This window comes from Perca fluviatilis, chromosome 4, assembly GCF_010015445.1.
Source record: "Perca fluviatilis chromosome 4, GENO_Pfluv_1.0, whole genome shotgun sequence".
Classification (NCBI taxonomy): Eukaryota; Metazoa; Chordata; class Actinopteri; order Perciformes; family Percidae; genus Perca; species Perca fluviatilis.
The window spans coordinates 42,616,815-42,639,760 of NC_053115.1; the positions used below are offsets into that span (position 1 = coordinate 42,616,815).

A 22,946-nucleotide genomic window follows, 5' to 3' on the forward strand; every position below is an offset into this window, starting at 1 on the left:
AAAATCTCATCTCACTGAATTTCCAACTGACTTTGAAGCTGTCTGCAAATACCAGACATGTATTTCTGATACATGGTACTTGGTTTAATTTAAAATGCAGGTTTTCATACCAACATATCATATCTTGTGTAGGTCTACAGTATGCTCCTTTAATCTTTAATATAATTTAAACCGGTTATAACGGGTTATAAAAAACATTCACCCCCATACAGCAAATGTTTTATCCTAATCCACACTCCATACCAGTTGGTGGCGGTACAGCACCAAATCGTTGTGTGCCAACCGACAAAAAAAAACCTCAAAGAAGAAAGAAGTGGAGGAAGGAAGGAAGGAAGGAAGGAAGGAAGGAAGGAAGGAAGGAAGGAAGGAAGGAAGGAAGGAAGGAAGGAAGGAAGGAAGGAAGGAAAGAAAGAGAGTAGTAGAGCACCGACAGAAGTTATACGCTCAGTTGCGCGGTAGAAAAACGTTGACTCCATTTCAAACTGTTGATCCATCCGACCGGTGAGATCTGTTCACCGAGTCCCCGCACTACAAACTCCCGGACCGCTTCATATCGACTCCTCAGCTGCTTCAGGTAACCCGCCATTCGGCCAGAAAACCCAGCAGAAACCTGGACCGGATTCACGGACTGGAGAACTGACTCGCTCATTCAGTAAGTGCACAACAAACTTATTTATTTAACTTGAAGGTTTCTATTATTTTGGTTGCATGTATGCTAATAACTGAGTTAAACTTCTGAACAGTTTTTCATTTTCTTTGTGGACAGTTTAATTGACATTAATGTCGCATTGCCAGAGCCACTATGTAGGGTAGACTGAGTAGGCCTACTGTTGAGACACCTTTTGCGTTTTGATTTTTCACACAAAAATAGATACTGAAAAAAAGTGCTTTGCCACATGAAATTTCATTAGCTTATAGACTAAAATATTATCAATCAATAATACCCATCAGTAGTTTATATTTTCCTCAACTGTACCCATGTGTGTTACAGTTGAGGACAGTACCATGGTACAGTTGAGACACCCATTTTTAATTATGTAAATGTAACTAACCGTTCATTGCAGATATAATAAATAAAGAAAATAACAATTGGGCAACATGTTTGTTTATTCATCCATTTAAAATTCATTCATTTTATTTAAATTAGCACTGGTTAAAATGTATAAAACAGGAACAAGATATGTAACGAACAGATATTGCAACAGTACAAATGGAAATATTCCAATAACAACACTAACAATGACAATGTCAAAAGTAACAGTAAACAAACACCAAAGGAAAAAACTGATTCAGGTGTCACTTTCACAATGATGGCATGTGTAGCCGATCAAAGACGACACTAATATGCATGTGCACAGCAAAAATCATAACTTGTGCTACACACGTTATTTAAGGTGTCTCAACTGGACACAGTCTACCCTATCCCACAGTAGATAGGCTACCACATTAGCTGCTAGTGTTCATTGGAGCGATACGTCGAGGCAGCCGCCATTTTGCTACGGACATGCCGCCCCTCCTGATGCATGTTTGTCTACAGGCAGGAGGTCTATCCACAATTAAAATCATAATTTATCGCTGAATTTCCAACCGATTCTTAAGCGGTCTGCTTTGCTACAAATACCAGACATGCATATATGATACAGGATACTTTGTCAAATAAAAAATGCGGGGTTTCATAACAAAAGACCATATATTGTGTAGATAGTAACAGTATGCAGCTTTAAGCCTAATTTGATTAAAGCTGCAGTAGGTAAGATTGTGAAGATCCAGGACTTTGCCAACAAATTTGAACATCAACAACTTCTCAGTCCCTCCCCCCTTTCTGCTGCAGCCCAAACCGTCTCCTAAGCCCCGCCCACACAAGGGAGTGTAAAAGAACTGCCGGCATGTCAGACAACATGTTCAATAACTAAACACTAACACAACGTTAACTTTACTCACCAACAGTAAAACGATGCTAACTAGCAAGCTAGCGTTAGCCATTTCAGCATCACATCAGACCGACCACTGTGCTAACGTTACTATCATCCTCACCAATGTAGCTTTGTGGACTTTTGACTACTAATAACCAAGTGAAAGATAAATCATTCATGGTAATGAGGTTACCTGTTGAGAAGAAATGTGGCTACATCTGCATCGTTCTTCAGATCTTTAAAATCCCGGAGCTCACGCCACCTCTCAAAAGCCACTCCAATATTCACCCGAGTTTAGGGAAACCTTTCTGCAGATCGTGCACGGGGAGGGGGGAGGGGAGAACACTATTATATGGGTGTGCGTGCCTGAGCAGTGATTGACACGCAGACAGACCCCCCTGTGGCCCTGATTGGAGAAAATCAACCGGGAGCGGTGGGATTTTGCCACTGGCAATACAGGCTGTAGGTGGTGCCAGAGGAGCTGGAATTTTTTATATTACATAATTCATGTAGTTCTACTGGAACATAGGGTCAGTTTCCACAAAATGACAGAAAGTTAGTTTTATAAGACTTACCTACTGCATCTTTAAAGTTATAAAAACAATTACCCCCAGTTATAAAGGGGGGGAATTAGCTATAGAGACCAAACCTGGGGCCTGTTGCACAAAAGTAGAATGAAGAAATCCAGGATAAGTGAAAAAGCGCAGCTTGACTTGGTGTGGTCCGCTCATCGTTACATCGCTTAATCGGTTGCACGTTTGCCGAGCCAGGATGAGAAGGTAACGCTATGTCAAGCCAGGTGTAGATAGCTGGGATAAGTGCACGTTCACGGCTTTCTTAAATAGACCACGGTATCGATCACAGATTTACTGATGCAGAAATGGAGAAGACGCGTGCAGCATATGTTTCACCTGCTGAGCAGCAGCTTCTAATGGAAATTTACGAGGAGGTGAAAAATATAATATGCAAAAAGGGAAATACGGCTTTTGTTATCAAACGGAAAAAAAAGCCCGACAGACAATAGCGGACCGACTGAATACGTATGGATTTAAAGAAAATCTACTTAGTCACTCCACGTTTTAATTGCTTTAATATGCTTGTTTTAAGTGTTGGTTTTATTGCTGTATCTGTTTTTATGTGCTAAATGTGCTGGTTTTACTGTAAAGTGTCTTTGAGTAGCCTGTAAAGCACTATATAAATAAAATTTATTATTATTTAGTCTACTTCGCCTTAAAAGTGAGCAGAGGGAATTCTTTTTCCTGGGAAATTTATAAGGACTAGGCTTAATTTCAAAGCTTATTCATAATGCGAGAATATGTTTCACAACCATATGCACAAATCTCCATAAGCTATGTCTAATTCTAAATATCTATATACAATTAATGTTCATACGGAACAAGCATGACTGGACAAAAACTAGAAAAAGAAGTGACTTCAATACATGCTGTAAGCATATCTGTAAAACAATGTAGCCTATTATTATTCATGTTTTTTTTTTCTCACTCCCAAGATGACAAGTGACAGCCCCAAAATAAAATGATTAAGAAGCTTTGTGGCATTCCAACACATTCTCACTCCCATTTGGTAAAAAAAGGACGTTTGATCAGGTGCCAATGTCGTCGTTATTGATGCTAAAAGTCCGCTTTTAGAGTCCGCTGCACGGTGTGGGAGGATCCCCCTGCCTCCCCGCGTTGCACGGGCGGGGGCACATTTCACGGGGACAGCAGCAGAGGAAAAGCCCATTTCCTCCGTATCGTCCCACTTTTTACCATTACCATCTCAACAACTGCAGTAGTAGGATTTAAATCATACTCGTGACAGCAATAGTGACAAGTAATGCATGTTAATAAAATGAAGCAGAACACATTCAGAAGACGTTTATTTCAGATCAGAGCGTCAGCTGATTTAACACATCAGACTCCAGGATTAATCTTAGCCTGGCTGTTAGCCTGCTCTGGACCAGGCTAGCTGCAAAGAATAAATCGCCATGGTTACTTGGCTGGGCTTTATTCAACCTGCTTTTGTGCAACCAAGTCAAAGCTAAATTCATCCAGGATAACCTGAATATCCCGGCTTAATCCATTATCTTGGTTTTGTGCAACAGGCCCCTGTTCTTTGTACCAGGCTATAAACGTATTTATTTATTCTGTAACGTTCTGATTTAAAAAAAAAAAAATAGGAGTCTATGGGGAATGACTCGCCTCAAACGGCCACGCAAACTGCAGTTCAGCCGCAGAGCTGCTGCTTCAATAACACACACGACAAACATCATTTTAGCATCTTACTGAGATATTACTCACTACTGAAATAACAATACTTTACGTGACACGTTAGCTTAATTCAGTATCAGTAATCAGAATCAGCTTTATTGGCCAGGTTTGCGTAGACAAACAAGGAATTTGACTCTGGTAATCTTTGCTCTCAAAGTACAACACTTAACATGCTGAAGATGACGAGCTGAAGTCCACAAACTGGATCCGGGCATACGTCCGTGGGGAGTCGAGGTGGTGCAGGATGTATTGCAGTCCCATGTTGACAGCATCATCACCCGACCTGTTTGCCCTGTAGGCAAACTGCAGGGAGTCCAGCAGGGGTCCCGTGATGTCCTTCAGGTGGCTCAACACCAGTCTTTCAAAGAATTTCATGACCACAGATGTCAGGGCAACAGGCCATTTAATCCTGTGATGGAGTGTTTTTTGGGGACTGGGATGATGGTGGATCATTTGACGTAGGAGGGCACTTCACACAGCTCCAGGGACCGGTTAAAGATCAGCGTGAAGATTGGCGCCCGCTGTTCAGCACAGACTCGCAGACAAGTGGGGGGACACACCATCAGGTCTTGGAGCCTTCAAGGATCTTCTGCTTCTGAAAGAGCCGGCACACATCCTTCTCGCGTATCATTAGCGCAGGTCGGGGGAGGGGGATGGGTGTTGTGGGAAAACCATTTGTGCATGAGGGGTGGGATAATGGGTGCTTTTGAAACCTGCAGTAAAATGGTGCGTTCTTTTTGTCTTGTAATCTAGAGTAGTAGCTCGAGTGTAACGTCACATTCGTGTCGAAAAACGAATAACCGCAGGTAGGCTACTGCTCTGGTTTCTGCTCAAGACCCGGCCATTGTTGTCATATAGCAACCGAGCGTCTCTAGTCGATTTCAGCTGCACAAGCTACAAAATAACTAATCAGGCGGTATTTAACTCCTAATAAGACTGTAGCGACATGCCTATAGGTAGCAGTATACAGCGCTATGTGTACGACTTTTTCATTTGGTTACAACAAAGACAAAAGTGCTTAAAACTGTAGAAAACCACAATGATTACTACGTGTGATGCATGACGTAGCCATCTTTGAAAGTGAACTCGGGGTCCTCTGAGTTCAGACGACTTGACGAGTCGTAAATATACGACCTCAGAGGCGTTCTTTTTAAAACTTCCAGTTCGTAACTCCGGAAAAAACAACTCCTAGATCGACTTCGGTGGACAAAAAGAACGCACCAAAAGTCGTTCAGGTTGTCAGCCAGTCTGGGATTTTATGCAGGGTGGGGGGGATGGTCTCTTGTAATCCGTGATCTTTTGCAGGCCTCTCCAAACTGATAAAGGGTCATTGGCTGAGAGGCTGTCTTTAAGTTTCTCACTGTAGCTTCTTTTGGCTACCATGATCTCCTTTGTCAGCTTGTTCCTGGCCTGCTTGTATAGGTCCTGGTCCCCACTCCTATAGGCCTCCTATTTGGCTTGACGCAGTTTCCTACAATTAGGAGTGAACCAAGGTTTGGTGTTGTTGTACATGTGCAGAAGGACTTGGTTTGCATACAGTTGTCCTCGCAAAAACTGATGTAAGATGTTACAGTGTCAGTGAGGTCATTGAGGTCTGTAGCTGCAGCTTCAAAAACGCTCCAGTCGGTGCAGTCAAAGCAACTCCAGCTTAGATTCCCATGTTCATTTCTTTACAGTCTTTGCCACAGGTTTGGAAGTTTTTAGTTTTTGCTTGTAGGTTGGGATGAGATGAAGCAGACAGTGGTCGGAGAGCCCTAGAGCTGCCCGGGGAACGGCGTGATAGGCATCCTTTAAAACTGTAACAGTGGTCTAGTGTGTTTTTGTCCCTGGTGGAAATCTTGATATGCTGTCTGTATTTAGGGAGTTCCAGATTGAGTTTGGCGCTGTTAAAATCCCCAACAATAATGACGAGAGAGTCCGGGTGATTTTTCTCTGTCTGTTATCTGGTCGGCTAGCTGTTCTCTAAGTGGGGGCTGCACGTCTTTTCCAGCACTGTAGCATCTGTACACCAACCTTCATTTAAATAGAAGCAGATTCCACCGCCTTGCGTTTTCCCCGAGAGCTCTGTGTTGCGGTCCGCCCCGGTGAGTTGGAAACCAGGCAGCTGAAGTGCGCTGTCCGGGATGCGTTCACAGAGCCAGGTTTCCGTGAAACAGGGCGGCGGATCTGTGAAAGTCCGAGTTGTTGTGATTGAGAAGCATCAGCTCATCCATCTTGTTCACCAGGGACCGGACGTTTGCCAGGTGAATGGCTGGACGCGAGGTGTGTAGACCACAGAAAGCGTAATAAACTCACAAAAACTGTACTAGAAAAAAAAGTACTAGAGAGCAAAGTACCGAGGCTACTATCCGCAGCATCATCTTGGTATTACTCGTAACGGAGGATTAACATTACATCTTGTTATATTACATTCAAAATGTTTGTAACATTACAATATTGTAAAACACCTTTTTATTCTGTGAAATGTTGTTCTATGTTACATAGTTTGGCATATCTTTCACATGAACCTCCAAAAGTCTGTCTTTTCTATGAATCTCTATGGTCAAGTGGATCAGATGTCCGTCCCAAACTGGTGGCACAGACACATCTCACACAACCAAAGGCGGTATCTATCTATTTAACTGTTGACACAATCCAGTAACGTGAGCTATTTAAATTAGCTGATACATGGTTAAACCTCATTATCTCTTACCAGTGTATCTCCTTGTGTACTTCGTCCACAGCAATCCCACCAATCGCTCCCAAAACATCCCAGTTAGAGGAAAATTCTGTAAACATATTCTTTGTAAATATTTAAAACTATTGTCCGAAAGAAACAAACAGGCCTGCCTTGTTGCACGATCCAAATTTTATTCAAAACTTGACACTTTTAGCGTGCAACATTAGCTTGCTAGCTCAGAGGCTCCGGTTGCTATTTCTCGAAATGACCGGAGTTTAGAACGTAAGCACAAAGAAAGCAGAAGGTGAGGCACATCTGGCGGCACCAGAACTATCCTGTAAATGAGCCGTCGTTGATCCAGACTAAATTTACATGATCTGAGTGGTTTTAGTTTATTTGCATCCTTGGAGAGATTTGATTTTAAAATGTACAATATGTTATATTTCTGCATTAAAATGTCAACGACCGTACCCATGTTGTTATATTGTTACAGGAACACAAACTCAGCCAGCACAAACTCCAGTCACGGGTGCTAACAATGCTAACAGCAGTAACAGGAAGTTTAATGATCCGCCTGGGAACAGATCATTTCAGGCTCTAGCAGCCATCCGTTACGTTATGTCTCTGTTACCTGTGTGCAGAAAATCTCCCACTGCCAAAATTCTCCCCCCTTCGCATTTAGCTGTCTTTACAGTTACATTTAGCTGACACACATACACTACCGGTGAAAAGTTTGGGGTCACTTAGAAATTTCCATTCCACTCCTTTATAGACAGAATACCAGCTGAGATCAGTTGCATTGTTTTTTTTAATTAGGGCAGCAGTTTTCAGATTACATTATGTGCTTACATAATTGCAAAAGGGTTCTTGACTGTTGTAGAAAGAAGTGGCTGATCTTTAATGCAATATCTACATTACCACTTGTCAGCAACCATTTATCCAATGTTCCAAAGGCACATTCTGTTTACTAATCTGATATTATTTTAAAAGGCAACTGATCTCAGCTGGTATTCTGTCTGTAATGGAGTGTGTGTGTGTGTGTGTATATATATATATATATATATTAGGGGTGGTACGGTTCACAAAACCCACGGTTCGGTTCGTATCACGGTTTTAGGGTCACGGTTTTCGGTTCAGTACGGTTCTTATTTTTTCTTTATCACTCCAGAATATACTTCAGCATATAGCTAAAATTAGCATATTGAATGCATGTTGCACAAAACGTGCACACAGTGGCAGTTCTATATTGTTTTATTTCATCATAGGTAACGTGAAATCCAAAATGTTCCCACACACCAGACTATAAACGACGCGCGGGCATCCTCCAGCTCTGGGCAGCCTCTCTCCCACTTGACATTTCTGCAGGTGACGTGACGTGACCTGCAGCAGCGCACCCCACTCCCACTTGAGGAGCGGTCGGCTCGGTGTCTCTCAAAATCTGCTGAAAATCTTTTAAACTTTAAACTTTGTCGATCTGAAATGAAGACAGATTCAGCAACTGCATGGCCTATTTCTCGCTTAAAATGTTTTCAGAAACACGTTTCGGTAAACTATTTTAGTACAATATGAGATCGTATTCTGAACGAGCCGCCATGACAGTCTGGCTTTGAAATTTGGGACCAGCCAGACCCATGTGACGCAATCGTCCAATCAGCTGCCATGGGTTGCGTTTGTCACGCCCATCCCGCTCGTCATTTCCAGTAACTGTTTTAACCTAGGTGTCGAAAGTGGGCACTACGGCAGTAAGAGGTTAGTGCACATTAACAGTGTACTGACGAACCGTTCGGTACACACATGCTCCGAACCGAGACTAGCGAACCGAGCAGTTCGGGTGTTTTTTCATGAACCGTACCATCCCTAATATATATATATATATATATTATATACATATACAGTGCCTTGCGAAAGTATTCCGCCCCTTGAACGTTTCGACCTTTTGCCACATTTCAGGCCTCAAACATAAAGATATAAAACTGTAATCTTTTGTGAAGAATCAACAACAAGTGGGTCCCAATTATGAAGTGGAACGAAATTCATTGGCTATTTCAAACTTTTTTAACAAATAAAAAACTGAAAAAGTGGGCGTGCAAAATTATTCAGCCCCTTTACTTTCAGTGCAGCAAACTCTCTCCAGAAGTTCAGTGAGGATCTCTGAATGATCCAATGTTGACCTAAATGACTAATGATGATAAATAGAATCCAGCTGTGTGTAATCAAGTCTCCGTATAAATGCACCTGCTCTGTGATAGTCTCAGAGGTCTGTGTAAAGCGCAGAGAGCATCATGAAGAACAAGGAACACACCAGGAGGTCCGAGATACTGTTGTGGAGAAGTTTATAGCCGGATTTGGATACAAAAAGATTTCCCAAGCTTTAAACATCCCAAGGAGCACTGTGCAAGCGATAATATTGAAATGGAAGGAGTATCAGACCACTACAAATCTACGAAGACCCGGCCGTCCCTCTAAACTTTCAGCTCATACAATGAGAAGACTGATCAGAGATGCAGCCAAGAGGCACATGATCACTCTGGATGAACTGCAGAGATCTACAGCTGAGGCGGGAGACTCTGTCCATAGGACAACAATCAGTCGTATACTGCACAAATCTGGCCTTTATGGAAGAGTGGCAAGAAGAAAGCCATTTCTTAAAGATATCCATAAAAAGTGTCGTTTAAAGTTTGCCAAAAGCCACCTGGGAGACACACCAAACGTGGAAGAAGGTGCTGTGGTCAGATGAAACCAAAATCAAACTTTTTGGCAACAATGCAAAACGTTATGTTTGGCGTAAAAGCAACACAGCTCATCACCCTGAACACACCATCCCCACTGTCAAACATGGTGGTGGCAGCATCATGGTTTGGGCCTGCTTTTCTTCAGCAGGGACAGGGAAGATGGTTAAAATTGATGGGAAGATGGATGGAGCCAAATACAGGACCATTCTGGAAGAAAACCTGATGGAGTCTGCAAAAGACCTGAGACTGGGACGGAGATTTGTCTTCCAACAAGACAATGATCCAAAACATAAAGCAAAATCTACAATGGAATGGTTCACAAATAAACATATCCAGGAGTTAGAATGGCCAAGTCAAAGTCCAGACCTGAATCCCATCGAGAATCTGTGGAAAGAACTGAAAACTGCTGTTCACAAACGCTCTCCATCCAACCTCACTGAGCTCGAGCTGTTTTGCAAGGAGGAATGGGCAAAAATGTCAGTCTCGATGTGCAAAACTGATAGAGACATACCCCAAGCGACTTACAGCTGTAATCGCAGCAAAAGGTGGCGCTACAAAGTATTAACTTAAGGGGGCTGAATAATTTTGCACGCCCAATATTTCAGTTTTTTATTTGTTTAAAAGGTTTGAAATATCCAATAAATTTCGTTCCACTTCATGATTGTGTCCCACTTGTTGTTGATTCTTCACAAAAATTACAGTTTTATATCTTAATGTTTGAGGCCTGAAATGTGGCAAAAGGTCGAAAAGTTCAAGGGGCCGAATACTTCGCAAGGCACTGTATATATACATACATACATACATACATACATACATACATACATACATACATACATACATACATACATACATACATACATACATTAATTTAAAATAACAATAAAAACTATGGCATAATATATAATACTATAATGGCATAAAATGTAACTGAACTTTTAAACGTCCCATGACATGGTGCTCTTTGGATGCTTTTACAGTACAGGCCAAAAGTTTGGACACACCTTCTCATTCAATGCGTTTTCTTTATTTTATTTTACATACATTGTAGATTCTCACTGAAGGCATCAAAACTATGAATGAACACATATGGAATTATGTACTTAACAAAAAAGTGTGAAATAACTGAAAACATGTCTTATATTTTAGATTCCTCAAAGTAGCCACCCTTTGCTTTTTTGATAGTGCTGCAAACCCTTGGTGTTCTCTCAATGAGCTTCATGAGGTAGTCACCTGAAATGGTTTTCCAACCGTCTTGAAGAAGTTCCCAGAGGTGCTTAGCACTTGTTGGCCCTTTTGCCTTCACTCTGCGGTCCAGCTCACCCCAAACCATCTCGATTGGGTTCAGGTCCGGTGACTGTGGAGGCCAGGTCATCTGACGCAGCACTCCATCACTCTCCTTCTTGGCATTGAATGAGAAGGTGTGTCCAAACTTTTGGCCTGTACTGTATATAGACCTTAGTGGTCCCCTAATACTGTATCTGAAGTCTCTTTCCCGAAATTCAGCCTTGGTGAAGAATTACAGCCACTAGAGCCAGTCCCCCAATGAGCTTTCCTTAAAGTGGTTACACACCAACCAGACGGCCGACCCTCGGCAGAAAAGCCAGTGGAAATGATCAGTCGTGTCCCAAGGTCCAAAAAACTGAACTGGGTCACACTGAGGCGACACCAACTTGACAAACGTAATACGTCTTCATAGCAGCAGGCGGTGCTACTCTGTATTGTTGCCCAAGAAATGAAAACCGGCAGCTGATTGGACTAACGCGTCACATGGGTTTGTCAAAGCCGTTCAAAGACTTTCACATATTGTACTAAAATAGTTCACTGAAACATGTTTCTGAAAACATTTTAAGCGAGAAATAGGCCATGCAGTTGCTGAATCTGTCTTCATTTCAGCTCAACAAAGGTAAGTTTAAAAGATTTTCGTCAGATTTTGAGAGACTCTAGTCTCCTCGTTCCGCTCGCCATTTTCCGGGTGAGTCCCGACGGCCCTTCCGGCGACTGAACATGTCAGGTCGGCCAAAATGAACGCCGACAGCCCCCCAGACTGACGACGGCACGGGACACACCAAACAGATTTGAGTCACTGACCTCGCCAGACTGTCCAACGGCCGATAATCGGCTTAATGTGTCCTGGGCATGAGGATGTGCCATTTCTGTGTCTGTAGCTATTGAGGAGGAGAGAGGGGGGGCAAGGTGGAGGGTGGGGGTGTGGCCTTGACCAACTGCCACGTTGCTTGTTTGAAAGCCATGATGTCTCTCTCTCTCTCATGGGTGGGCCAAATTCTCTGGGCGGGCAAAGCAGAGAAAGGGGAGGTAACCTTGCTCCTTATGACCTCATAAGGAGAAGATTCCTGATTGGCCCATCTGAGCTTTCATTTTCTCAAAGGCAGAGCAGGATACCCAGGGCTTGGTTTACACCTATCACCATTTCTAGCCACTGGGGGACCATAGGCAGGCTGGGGGAACTCATATTAATGTTAAAAAACCTCATAAAGTGAAATGTTCATGCCATGGGACCTTTTAACCAAAATAATAAATAAAAAAGGACACAAATCTAAATGTGCACCATGATTGACTGTACTTTCTGTCTGCTGTGTTTTCAGTTTCATTCAAAGACCAAATGGCTTCCAGATCAGAGGAGGATCTCTGCTGTCCGGTCTGTCATGATGTCTTTAAAAATCCTGTTGTTCTGACATGTAGCCACAGCTTCTGTAAAGACTGTCTGCAGCGCTGGTGGAGACAGAAACAAGCTCGAGAGTGTCCAGTCTGTAAGACGACATCTTCATATTCAAATCCACCTTGTAACCTGGTGTTGAAGAACCTGTGTGAGGCCTTCTTACTGGAGAGAGATCAGAGAGCTTCAGGGGCTCTCTGCAGTCTGCACTCTGAGAAACTCAAACTCTTCTGTCTGGACCATCAGCAGCCAGTGTGTCTCATCTGCAGAGATTCAGAAACACACTCCAACCACAGATTCAGACCCGTCGATGAAGCTGCACGACAACACATGGAGGAGCTTCAGGAAACTCTGGAGCCCTTAAAGGAGAAGTTAAAGGTTTTTGAACAAATTAAAGTGAAGTTTGATCAGACAGCAAAACACATAAAGCTCCAGGCGCAACACACAGAGACGCAGATTAAGGATCAGTTTAAGAAGCTTCACCAGTTTCTAGAAGAGGAAGAGGAGGCCAGGTTGGCTACACTGATGGAGGAAGAGGAGCAGAAGAGTCAGAGGATGAAGGAGAAGATGGAGGCTCTCAGTAGAGAGATAGCAGCTCTTTCAGACACAGTCAGAGCCACAGAGGAGCAGCTGAGAGCTGAAGATGTCTCATTCCTGATCAACTGCAAGGCTGCAGTGGAAAGAGTCCAGCAGCGCCCCCTGCTGGATGATCCACAGCTGCTCTCAGGAGCTCTGATAGACGAGGCCAAACACCTGAGCAACCTGAGCTTCAACATCTGGAACAAGATGAAGGACATGGTCTCCTACACTCCTGTGATTCTGGACCCAAACACTGCTCATCTAGATCTCATCCTGGCTGAAGATTTGACCAGTGTGAGAGTAGGTAAGAGACAGCTACTTCCTGATAATCCAGAGAGGCTTGGATCACTCTTCTCTGTCCTAGGCTCTGAGGGCTTTAACTCTGGGACTCACAGCTGGGATGTTGAGGTTGGAGACAGTACAGTCTGGGCAATGGGTGTGTTAGCAGAGTCTCTCCAGAGGAAGGGAAGCATACAGTCTGGATTATGGACAATAGGTTTCTCAAAAGGTAAATACTCAGCACGGTCACCACCAGCTCCACGCACTGATGTCATAGTGCAAAAGCAGCTCCAGAGGATCAGAGTGACTCTGGACTGGAACAGAGGAAAGCTTTCGTTCTCTGATGCGGATACTAACATACACACCTTCACACACACCTTTACTGAGAAGATGTTTCCATTCATTTTCACTGCTAATAAAGTGAACATATCACCTGTAAATGTGTGTGTGACAGTGGAGCAGAGCAGTTAAGAGGATGATTATATTCATTCAGTTTTTCTTAAAGAGAAAAGTCACCGGATTTAACATTTTAATCTGCACATATCCTTCTGCTGTCTCAGTATTACAAAGATCTGTTTAGTTTTCTTTCAATAGTTTTTAATTTAGAATTGGCGAAAAACAATTTTTACTTGTCCGATTTACTGCTTTGTTCTAACGCCGCTGGGCGCTCTCTCTCTCTTCAGTCACTCTCCACCATATAACATTACCGTGCTGTCGGGCGCTCGTTGAGGCTCCATCTGAAACTCTGCCATTTGGACCAGCTGTTTGTAACATAAAACTAAAAAAGATTATGGATATTTTCATTTCTATAGGTTATACCTGACTTTACCAGCTGACTTCTCTATTGGCTGTTGGAACGAATTCCGAAATTCGAATATAATTTGAATGTTTAAAAAAATCTACTATTCGAATGCTAAGATTACTATTTGAATATTGCTTTTTTTATGTGTGTTTTTTTTATATACAATCTTGCCTTTCTCGCCGCCTTGGCCTACAACGCATGTGAAAATAAAATGTTTTTGTTTTGTCTGATGAACAATTAAAGTTTTTGAATCTTATCACAATCGTAAACGTTGCCTTAATACATCCACGCGGTATCATCATCACTAGAAATTCTTTGATACTATCAAAAATGGCGGAGAGCGACCTGAGGGCACACCTAACAACGTTACACCCTGACAAGCTAGGCAATCTGTCCGAGGAACCGCCACTAAAACAGGCAAGTATTACTTCTTTTCTGCCTTTCTCCTCATCACGGGGCTTACCAGCTGTCCACCAGGCGATAACAGACAAACTGACACGGTTCATCTGTAAAGTTATGAGACCGATCAACATCATGCAGGGCTCTTGATTTAAAGATTTTATTCACGAGCTTGAGCCAAGGTACATTAAAGTTGACAAATTAAAGTAATTTGTTTTCTACCGCTGTTTTATTGTTAATAAGAAAGCGATCACCTGTTTCCAATTGTTTGTATTGTAATGTCAGAAGTCCCTCTGGTGGACAGAACGTGTAACAACAGCCACATGCTGATAGTGGCATTGCCGATCCATAAGCCGGTGTAATATCGTAAATATTAATAATAGGATGAATTTGAGCATTTGATATTCAAATATTATTTGAATATTATAATTATTATTATTCCTTAATTTATTATAATAAAATAAGGAATGGAATTTGAATAAACAAGCAGTTTGTCATAGTGGCGGAGCAGGAAAATACCGTGACCTAACACCACACACACACATACACACGCACACACAGAACGTAGAAGGTGTGTTGTTTTTGGTTCTTGCCATGTGACTGTTGCCAGAAGACAAATTTAGTTTCTAAAGAAGCTGGAGGAAACAACAAAAAAAACACCTCAGGCTAAACTATTTAAGAATGGCGGGTTTGTTCAGGACACCCCCGTCTGTCGCTAGCAATGATGACGCAGTGATTAGTGACGATTCTCTCTGACCAATCAGTCTGCAGGTTTTCACGTCACCTTTTGGTATCATCTCACCTCGCTTGGACACTGATATTCCACTATTATTCTGAATATGACAATTATTCGAAAAACATTACGGGTCATGTAAACAGCATATTCTGGTTGGATATTCAGAATAAGGCCTTTTTCTGAATATAGCATTTACAGATTAAGACGTGTGATATTATTCAGGTTTTAGAAGCATTCTTTTGACATGTATACAGCACATTCAGAATATGCGTCTCGATCAGGGTTTTTACTGCAGTTTACGGCCTCTTGCACGTTTATGGTTTATGTTCAGCTCTGTGTGTTGCAGGGCTGCAGACCCAGACTACGTTTACACGTTTTAGAACGTCTACATTTTCAGAAAAGTGTTTGTTTACATGTACCAGTGTATATATGCTGTCAATGCCGTCAAGAGCATGCCAGACCTGTAGGTGGCGGTGTAACGAGAAGCTCAAGCCCACGTTAGCCAATCAGAATCCTGAAAAGAGCAACAACTGCAACGACTCACTTCCTCTCTCTCTCTCTCGGCTGCCTAAACCTCTGTTTGTCTCAGTTTACGTGCAAACGAAGATTTCCAAAATCTCCACTCTGGCCGGAGGTTTTAAAAAGACTCGTTTTCAGTGGCGAATTCTCCGTTTGCGTGTAAACGAAGGGCACAAATGAAGGAAAATGTCAACATTTATCAAAATAACCATGTACGTGTAAACAGGGCCCCAATGAGGAGAAACACCGCTACTTTAAACGTTATCAAAGACTTGGATATCAACACGTTTTTGGATATGAGGCGACCTTTACAAGAAGCTGGTTGAAGGAATGAAAGAGGGACGCTGTGTTCACACGCTCCAACATGTCCTCCACCGCTGGGAAAAAAATCGTATTTTTGCAAGTCTACATGTAGACAGGAATATTAGTACAATATTCTTTTTTGGAATAAGGGTAAACGTAGTCAGTGCTGCAGCTAAGCGCCGAGGTCCGTAAGCTTAGCTGTCGTGATTACACAACAACGGTTTCCAACAAAGTATGTCATATTCAAATTGAACAACTAAAAGCAACAGACAGAGTTTATAGTCCATCCTTGTTTAGTCATCCAGCTTACTTAACGTGATTTGTTTTGAAGAAATACTGCACATATAAACACCAAACTGCTTTGCTAGCTCAATCATGTTGTAACTAAGCTATCTGCTGAAAAAGACACATTTTGAATGGATATATTTAGCAACTGTATGTGTGAAACTGCTTTGCTAGTTTAATGTTGTAACTAGTGTTTCTGACAGGTTAGGAATCTACTTGTAATGGCGGGTGGCGCGGGATGTAGTCTCGCTTTGCCAGACCTTCCTCCACTGCGCTGCAGAGGAAGGTCTTATAGTCCACACCAGTGACGGGAATAACGGCGTTACAAATAAGGGCGTTACTAACGGCGTTACTTTTTTTCAGTAACGAGTAATCTAATTGATTACTCTTCCCATCTTAATACGCCGTTACTGCCAAAAAATGCATCGCGTTACTATAATGGAAGCTGTTTTTTTCATCTGACCAACTAGATCTCCGAGCCAAGAGGCAAAGACTTTTTTTTACTGTTCTTCCTTGTTTTTTTATTTATTTTTTGCAAAACTTTACAAACATGTTATACAATATCTGAACAATTCGGCATCATATACAGAGATGATCATTGCCATCCAGGGAAAATCACAACCTTATTTGATAAAGTAAAAGATAAATAGCAATAAAATGTATGTATATATATATATATATATATATAGATAGATAGATAGATAGATAGATAGATAGATAGATATACAAATTTAAATGGGTACTTTATACATAATGAGAAAAAGAGGGGAAAAAACTACATAGAAAACAATATAAAGGCGATATGAAAAGGAATGAAGGCTATATAATCACATTTCCTTGAAAAAATCTTGCAGTAGATCAGCTATATAGTTTTCTTATTATTAATAATTTGGATGGACTCAAAAAAGTTCCGAAATTCAATTCTGAAGTGAGTAAAAGCTGGCCGAGATTTAGAAAATTTCGCTTTATGGATATGAAATTTCCCTCATGAATAAGTTTTGTTATCGTAATTAAGAATAACATCTTTTGCTTCCAATTTAATTTCATGGTTCTGATGAATATTTAAATAGTTTTCAACTTTTTTCCAGAACACCACAGAATACTGACACTCCCAGAATAGATGTATAATAGTTTCTTCTTCAATTTTACAAAATTCACATTTATTATCCACAGCCCCAAATCTTGAAACAAATTTGTTCGTAGGATAAATATTATGCAGTATTTTAAAATGTAATTATTTCAGTTTATTGGGGATAACAAATTAGTACGGTAGAAGCCATGTTGATTCCCAGTCAATGTTAGAATATATAGAGTTCCAAACAAATTTCCCCCGTGGAGTGATTTTCCTTTTGCTGTTTATTTGTACATTTATGACTTTTAATATTTATTCCATTAACGAAGATCGGATCCAATTCTTGCTATTCTTGTCTCTCAGAGTGACCTTTCATTAGTTGAAGAATTCCACTAGGTATAGCATTTATTAGGGCCCGAGCGCCGACAGCGGCGAAGGCCCTATTGAAACTGAAGGAATTATTCTTTCTTCTATTACTATTATTTTCCCGTCAAATGAATTGGCTTTTTGAGGGGCTTAATATATTCAAAAACTCACCAAATTTGGCGGTCGCATCAAGTCTGGTGAAAATGTACGTATTTTAAGGGTTTCGGGAATAGGCGCACAAAAATGGCTCGCTAGCGCCCCCTAGAAAGTTAAGAAAATTGAGCCCCTGCAGTGCGTTTAACGTAGACTCACGAAACTTGGTACACATATGTAACATGTCAAGATGTACAAAAAACGTCATTACAGCCATACCCTAAACCCAACAGGAAGTCCGCCATTTTGATCTCAAAGTTCGAAATTAGTGCGATTTTGGCCATTTCCACATGTCGTACTTTAACAAACTCCTCCTAGAGATTTCATCCGATCAACTTCAAACTCGGTCTGTGCCATCTTAAGATGTTAAAGATGAAAAGTTGTTAAAAGAAAAACTTTTCGTCATAGGGCGTGGCCGTGGCGGGGCGGCCATTTTGTGCGTTTCGCCGCCGAAATAGGAAGTGGGTGTAACTCGAGTGTACGTTCTCCGATTACCTCGAAACTTTTCAGGATTCATAAGAGTCCGACCCTGAGGACAAATAAAGGCCGATATTTACTTAAAGTTATAGCGCCCCCTAGTGGCAACAGGAAGTAGGCCTAAAAGTCAAGGTGCTATACTTTAACGAACTCCTCCTAGAGATTTCATCCGATGGACTTCAAACTTGGTCTGTACCATCCCAACACCTTAACGATGAAAAGTTATTAAAAGAAAAACTTTTCGTCAGACGGTGTGGGCGTGGCGTGGCGGCCATTTTGAGTGTTTAGCGATGAACAAAGAAGTTGTTGTAACTTTAGTGTACGTTGTCGTATCGGCCCGAAATTTCTCAGGATTGACAAGGGTCCGGGCCTGAGGACACCTACAGGCCGAAATTGACTTTTGGTCATAGCGCCACCCGCTGGCAACAGGAAATGCGCCTTATATGACAAACATCAACCGATTTACATGAAACTTAGAATGTGTGGTCTACATGTGATACTGAGCCAGCCCCTATAATATGACCACGCCCACTTACTCAGGCCACGCCCCTTTCATAACATTTGAACCGTTTAAGGTAGAGTCTCGTGTGAGGTGTCATTGAACTCAGCAGAGACTTCCTTTTTAATTGGTTATGGTTTGACCCGCCCCCTATGCTTAAGCCCCGCCCCCTTTCATACAATTTGAACCGTTTAAGGTATACCCTTGTGTGAGGTATCAATGAACTCAGCAGAGACTTCCTTCTTCATTGGTAATGGTTTGGCCCGCCCCCTATGCTTTAGCCACGCCCCTTTTCACAGCTAATGAACCGTATGACGTAGAGTCTTGTGTGAGGTATCGTTGAACTCGGCGGGGAGTTCCCTTTTTATTGGTGACGATTTGCGGCGTCCGAGTGCCGCGCGAATTCACGGTCGCAAGGAGCGGCGTCCGCCGGTAACCCCGACGCGCGCAGAGGCGCGAGGGCCCGTCCATCTCGCGCCTCTGCGTCCAAAGAAATAACTTTAAGGGTAATGAAAGTAGTGTTTGCCATACAACCAGTAAATTATGTATAAATAAATAAAAATAAAAGGGTAAAAAATGTTGATGCCTACAAACAAAGTGAACAGAAGATAAGATCTAATAGGAGCCCTTAACCTTTGGTAGTGATTAGAAATACCCTGAACACTGGGAGTACCAAAAAACAAGATATTGAACCGTCTTAAGGCCTTATTAACGTGATCTTATTTAATTGTCCACTTGTCAAACATACTTGCCTGGTTATCATACCTAGACGACTATACTGGGTGAAGATTTTATGCAACAAATTTCACCCCATCGATGAAGGCGACTGGTCCTTGCCATCTGGTCTTCTTTCCGTCATTACGAGCTTGCTCGACCAGGGGCCACAGTTTGTTTCTGCGTTCTCTCTCAGAGCGAGATTCAGATTCTTCATAACTTCAGCATTGCGCGAGTCCTTCCAAATCTTGTACATGAAGGTACGCATGTTGAACTGGATAATAATCGGACGCGGTGTCTTATCATCTCTGGGGCGCCTAACTCTGTGTACTGTATCGATCAAGAATCCAAGCTTGCTTTTATCATCAGGTGTGATCTGACTCAGTATCTTCATAACTTCCTCTCTTACATCTTCAATGAGTCGCAAATTCCATCTTCTGCTGTAATGCTCGCCCTCCTCAGTTTTCTCTTTTAGTTCTTCAGTGCCCTTATCTATCTTTTTCACCTTGTCTTCCACCTCCTCTGCTTGAAAACTCAGGCCTTTAACCTCTTCTTTTACCAAAGTGATGTCTGCAGAGTTGTTATTTATCCGTTGTTCAAAGGCGGAAAAACGCTCCTTCAGCTCAAAAATGGCTTTGAGAATGTTGGCGTTAGAGACCTTGTTCTTGTTGGCACATACTTTCTTTGGGTTTGGACTATTAATTGGATAGTCTGGAAGAGGCAAACAGAAACCTAAAAAGGTGTCTTCCGGGTCCACATCCATTATCAGTCATCCTTTTATGCCTTTTTTTGCATCTCTCTTTGCCATTGTGGTCCACGAGTCCCGTGTTATTAGCTTGGTATGCTAGGTACCTTATCGGTTTTTGCATGTGTCGTCTATAAAGGGTTATTTCTGGCCGTCAAAGTTCTTATATTGGTAGCTAACCCTTACTTGTCAGTTCGTCTTTCAAAAACTGATAGTTCAGCAAGTTGCGTAATAACTGGCCTTATCATAAAACATAAGTACTCAGCTGGTGTTGCAGAGCTTAGCACATGTCATCCACCACGTTCGCCATCTGGCGCGACTCCACTGTTCTTCCTTGGTTAGTGGGCAGTGCACGACACAAGCGCATAAATGCGGACGATTGGCTGAGGTTGAGTAAAATGTCATGGTAAGGCAATCAGAGGTAGAGTTGGGCGGGTGTTCGAAATCACGCATTGTCAGACACACAACGAACAACACAGGCGAGTCAGTCAATCAAGGAGAGGGTGAACTTCTCCTGCTCCAGATTTCCCACCGTGGTCAGAAAGAACAGGGGAGACACTTTGTTTCTCTCACTAGGATTCTAGAGCAGGGTCATCAACTACATTTTTCCAAGGGCCAGAATTTTTCTAAGCAGACACTCTGGGGGCTGGACTTTCAAATAAAGAAAATAAAATGAATTTATACCTAATATGTATAATAAATATAATAAATTTTCACTTTCTTACTGAATTAATGCTTTTTTTTTTTACATGTATTAGTGTGAGCAAACTCCTAAAAAACATGGAAACTCCATAATGATAACTGGCTCTTTAACTAGAAAAAGATCTCAGACTAGGAGGCAGTTCACTGAGGAGGGATGGTTAAAGTCTGTGATTATGGAAACATTATTGTAGTATGCAGCATCCTGATTGGTGGAAAATGCTTGCACAAAGAAACGTCTGTTGTCAGGTAAACATGTCACTGTCAAAGAGGCTGAAGCAAAAAGTTAATGTGGAAAAGCCAAAAGCCCAGCTTTAATGATGAATGGACTGATAAGCAGGCTATGCACTCGTCATGTATGCCTTGTTTGCAATGAAAGATACTGTTGCAAAATAATACAACCAGCATCATCATCATCAAGAATGAAGAACTCGAACATAACGATTGCGTCATTCACGTGCATATTAAGTAGCCACATGCATCTGTTTTGGTCTTATAATACCTCCATCCAGCGGAGAGTTTGGTTTGGTCAGCCAGCAGTGAGGTTTACAAGAATTTGTCCAGATTCCCAGCAAACTAAGATAATCAGTTGGACTACAAACCAACAGCTTTAGTTTTAGCTTGATTGTAAAAAATTGCTATTTGCAGAGTAGAGCTGTGTTTGCGTAATTGTAGCCTATTTACAGAAAAGAGACTAACGTGAGTTCATCTGCCCCAGCGGCCGTTGGGAACTCTCTCTGTATCCTTCCCAGTCGGGTGCTGCGTGTTTTAACGCACACACATCTCGGCTCAGCTCTATGTGCGGAGCTCAGGCATGTGAATAGAGATGTAAATACAGGCGGCTGGGTTTTTGCTCTAAATGCTTGAAATGATAAATAACAGAACGCATTTTTTCCTCTTTACATTTTGTTAATTCATGATTATTCTGCGGGCCAGACTAAAAGCTTTGGCGGGCCGGATGTGGCCCGCGGGCCGCCAGTTGACGTTGTAGTATAAACATCAGGCAACTTACGTTATTTGCACTACAAATTTATTTTTGGTATAGTGCTTAACAAGCATAATTTAATTTTGCCCAGTTGTGGCCTGTTGAGGTGTTATTTGTATCAATCCACTATATAAACATAATATCTACATAAATGGCATTTGATTGGAGGCTAGTCTCACTTTGTCCCACAGCAACATTAAAATAGTTTAGATCTGTGTACATTGTTTCTGTTAAGAATGTATTAAGTGTCCATTTCATTATAATATTCAGATTTATCACAAATAATTGAACATGCACATGTATTTTAAGTTCCGTTAAAGAGGGGTGGAGGTGGGGTCACATTTGAGCATTTAAAAATGCACTTGAAAGTAACGCAATAATTACTTTCTATAGTAACTAGTAACTTTCATAATTTGTAACTGAGTAACTAATTTAGTTACTTTTTGGAAGAAGTAACTAGTAACTAATTACTTTTTAAAAGTAACTTGCCCAACACTGGTCCACACAGCATTCTGGGATGGGAAGATGAGAGAAAACTCAGATTGGTGAGATTTAGCCTGCAGAGATCTGAGGAGCAGTTAACCATAGTCCTCACAAATCCACCGGAGGTTAGAACGCCAACACAAAGGAAGAGGAAGGGGACACACATCCAGCAGAAAAAAAAAAGACATATGGCGGAATTTCTGGCGGCACTGGAGCAATCCCGGAAGCGTAACGTCGTCGATATAGACTATTTCCTAACCGACGGTGCACGGTGTCTCTTTGAATTACCGTCTCAACGTTCCCCCAGAAAGACTCAAACACTAACAGAAAAGCACCAAATACATGTTGGACTTTTTGTTTTTAAAGCACACAAATGTAGAGAGTAACAGAGAATTACAGCATGAAAAGTCACACAGCATTCTGGGATGGGGGAAAAACGTGCTCTGGTTTATTGGCATTTCTTTAAACCAATCACAATTGCCTTGGGCGGTGCTGAGCTCTGGACAGAGCCATGGTACCTCTGCTAAATAGTCTCAGGAAGGAACTTGTTTTGGTGGAACACGTGGACGTTCAAAACATAGAAATAAAATGAAGAGACAAAGA

At 41.8% G+C, this 22,946-nt stretch overlaps 1 protein-coding gene across 1 annotated transcript; it reads left to right on the top strand.

The window, feature by feature from the left end:
* Positions 1-406: 406 nt before the first annotated feature.
* Positions 407-14,122, top strand: LOC120557750 (nuclear factor 7, brain-like). The gene is made up of 2 exons (XM_039798343.1): positions 407-652; positions 12,178-14,122. The coding sequence occupies exon 2, from the start codon at positions 12,195-12,197 to the stop codon at positions 13,575-13,577; it is 1,383 nt and encodes a 460-aa protein (XP_039654277.1). The 5' UTR covers positions 407-652; positions 12,178-12,194; the 3' UTR covers positions 13,578-14,122.
* The last annotated feature ends 8,824 nt before the right edge of the window (positions 14,123-22,946 follow it).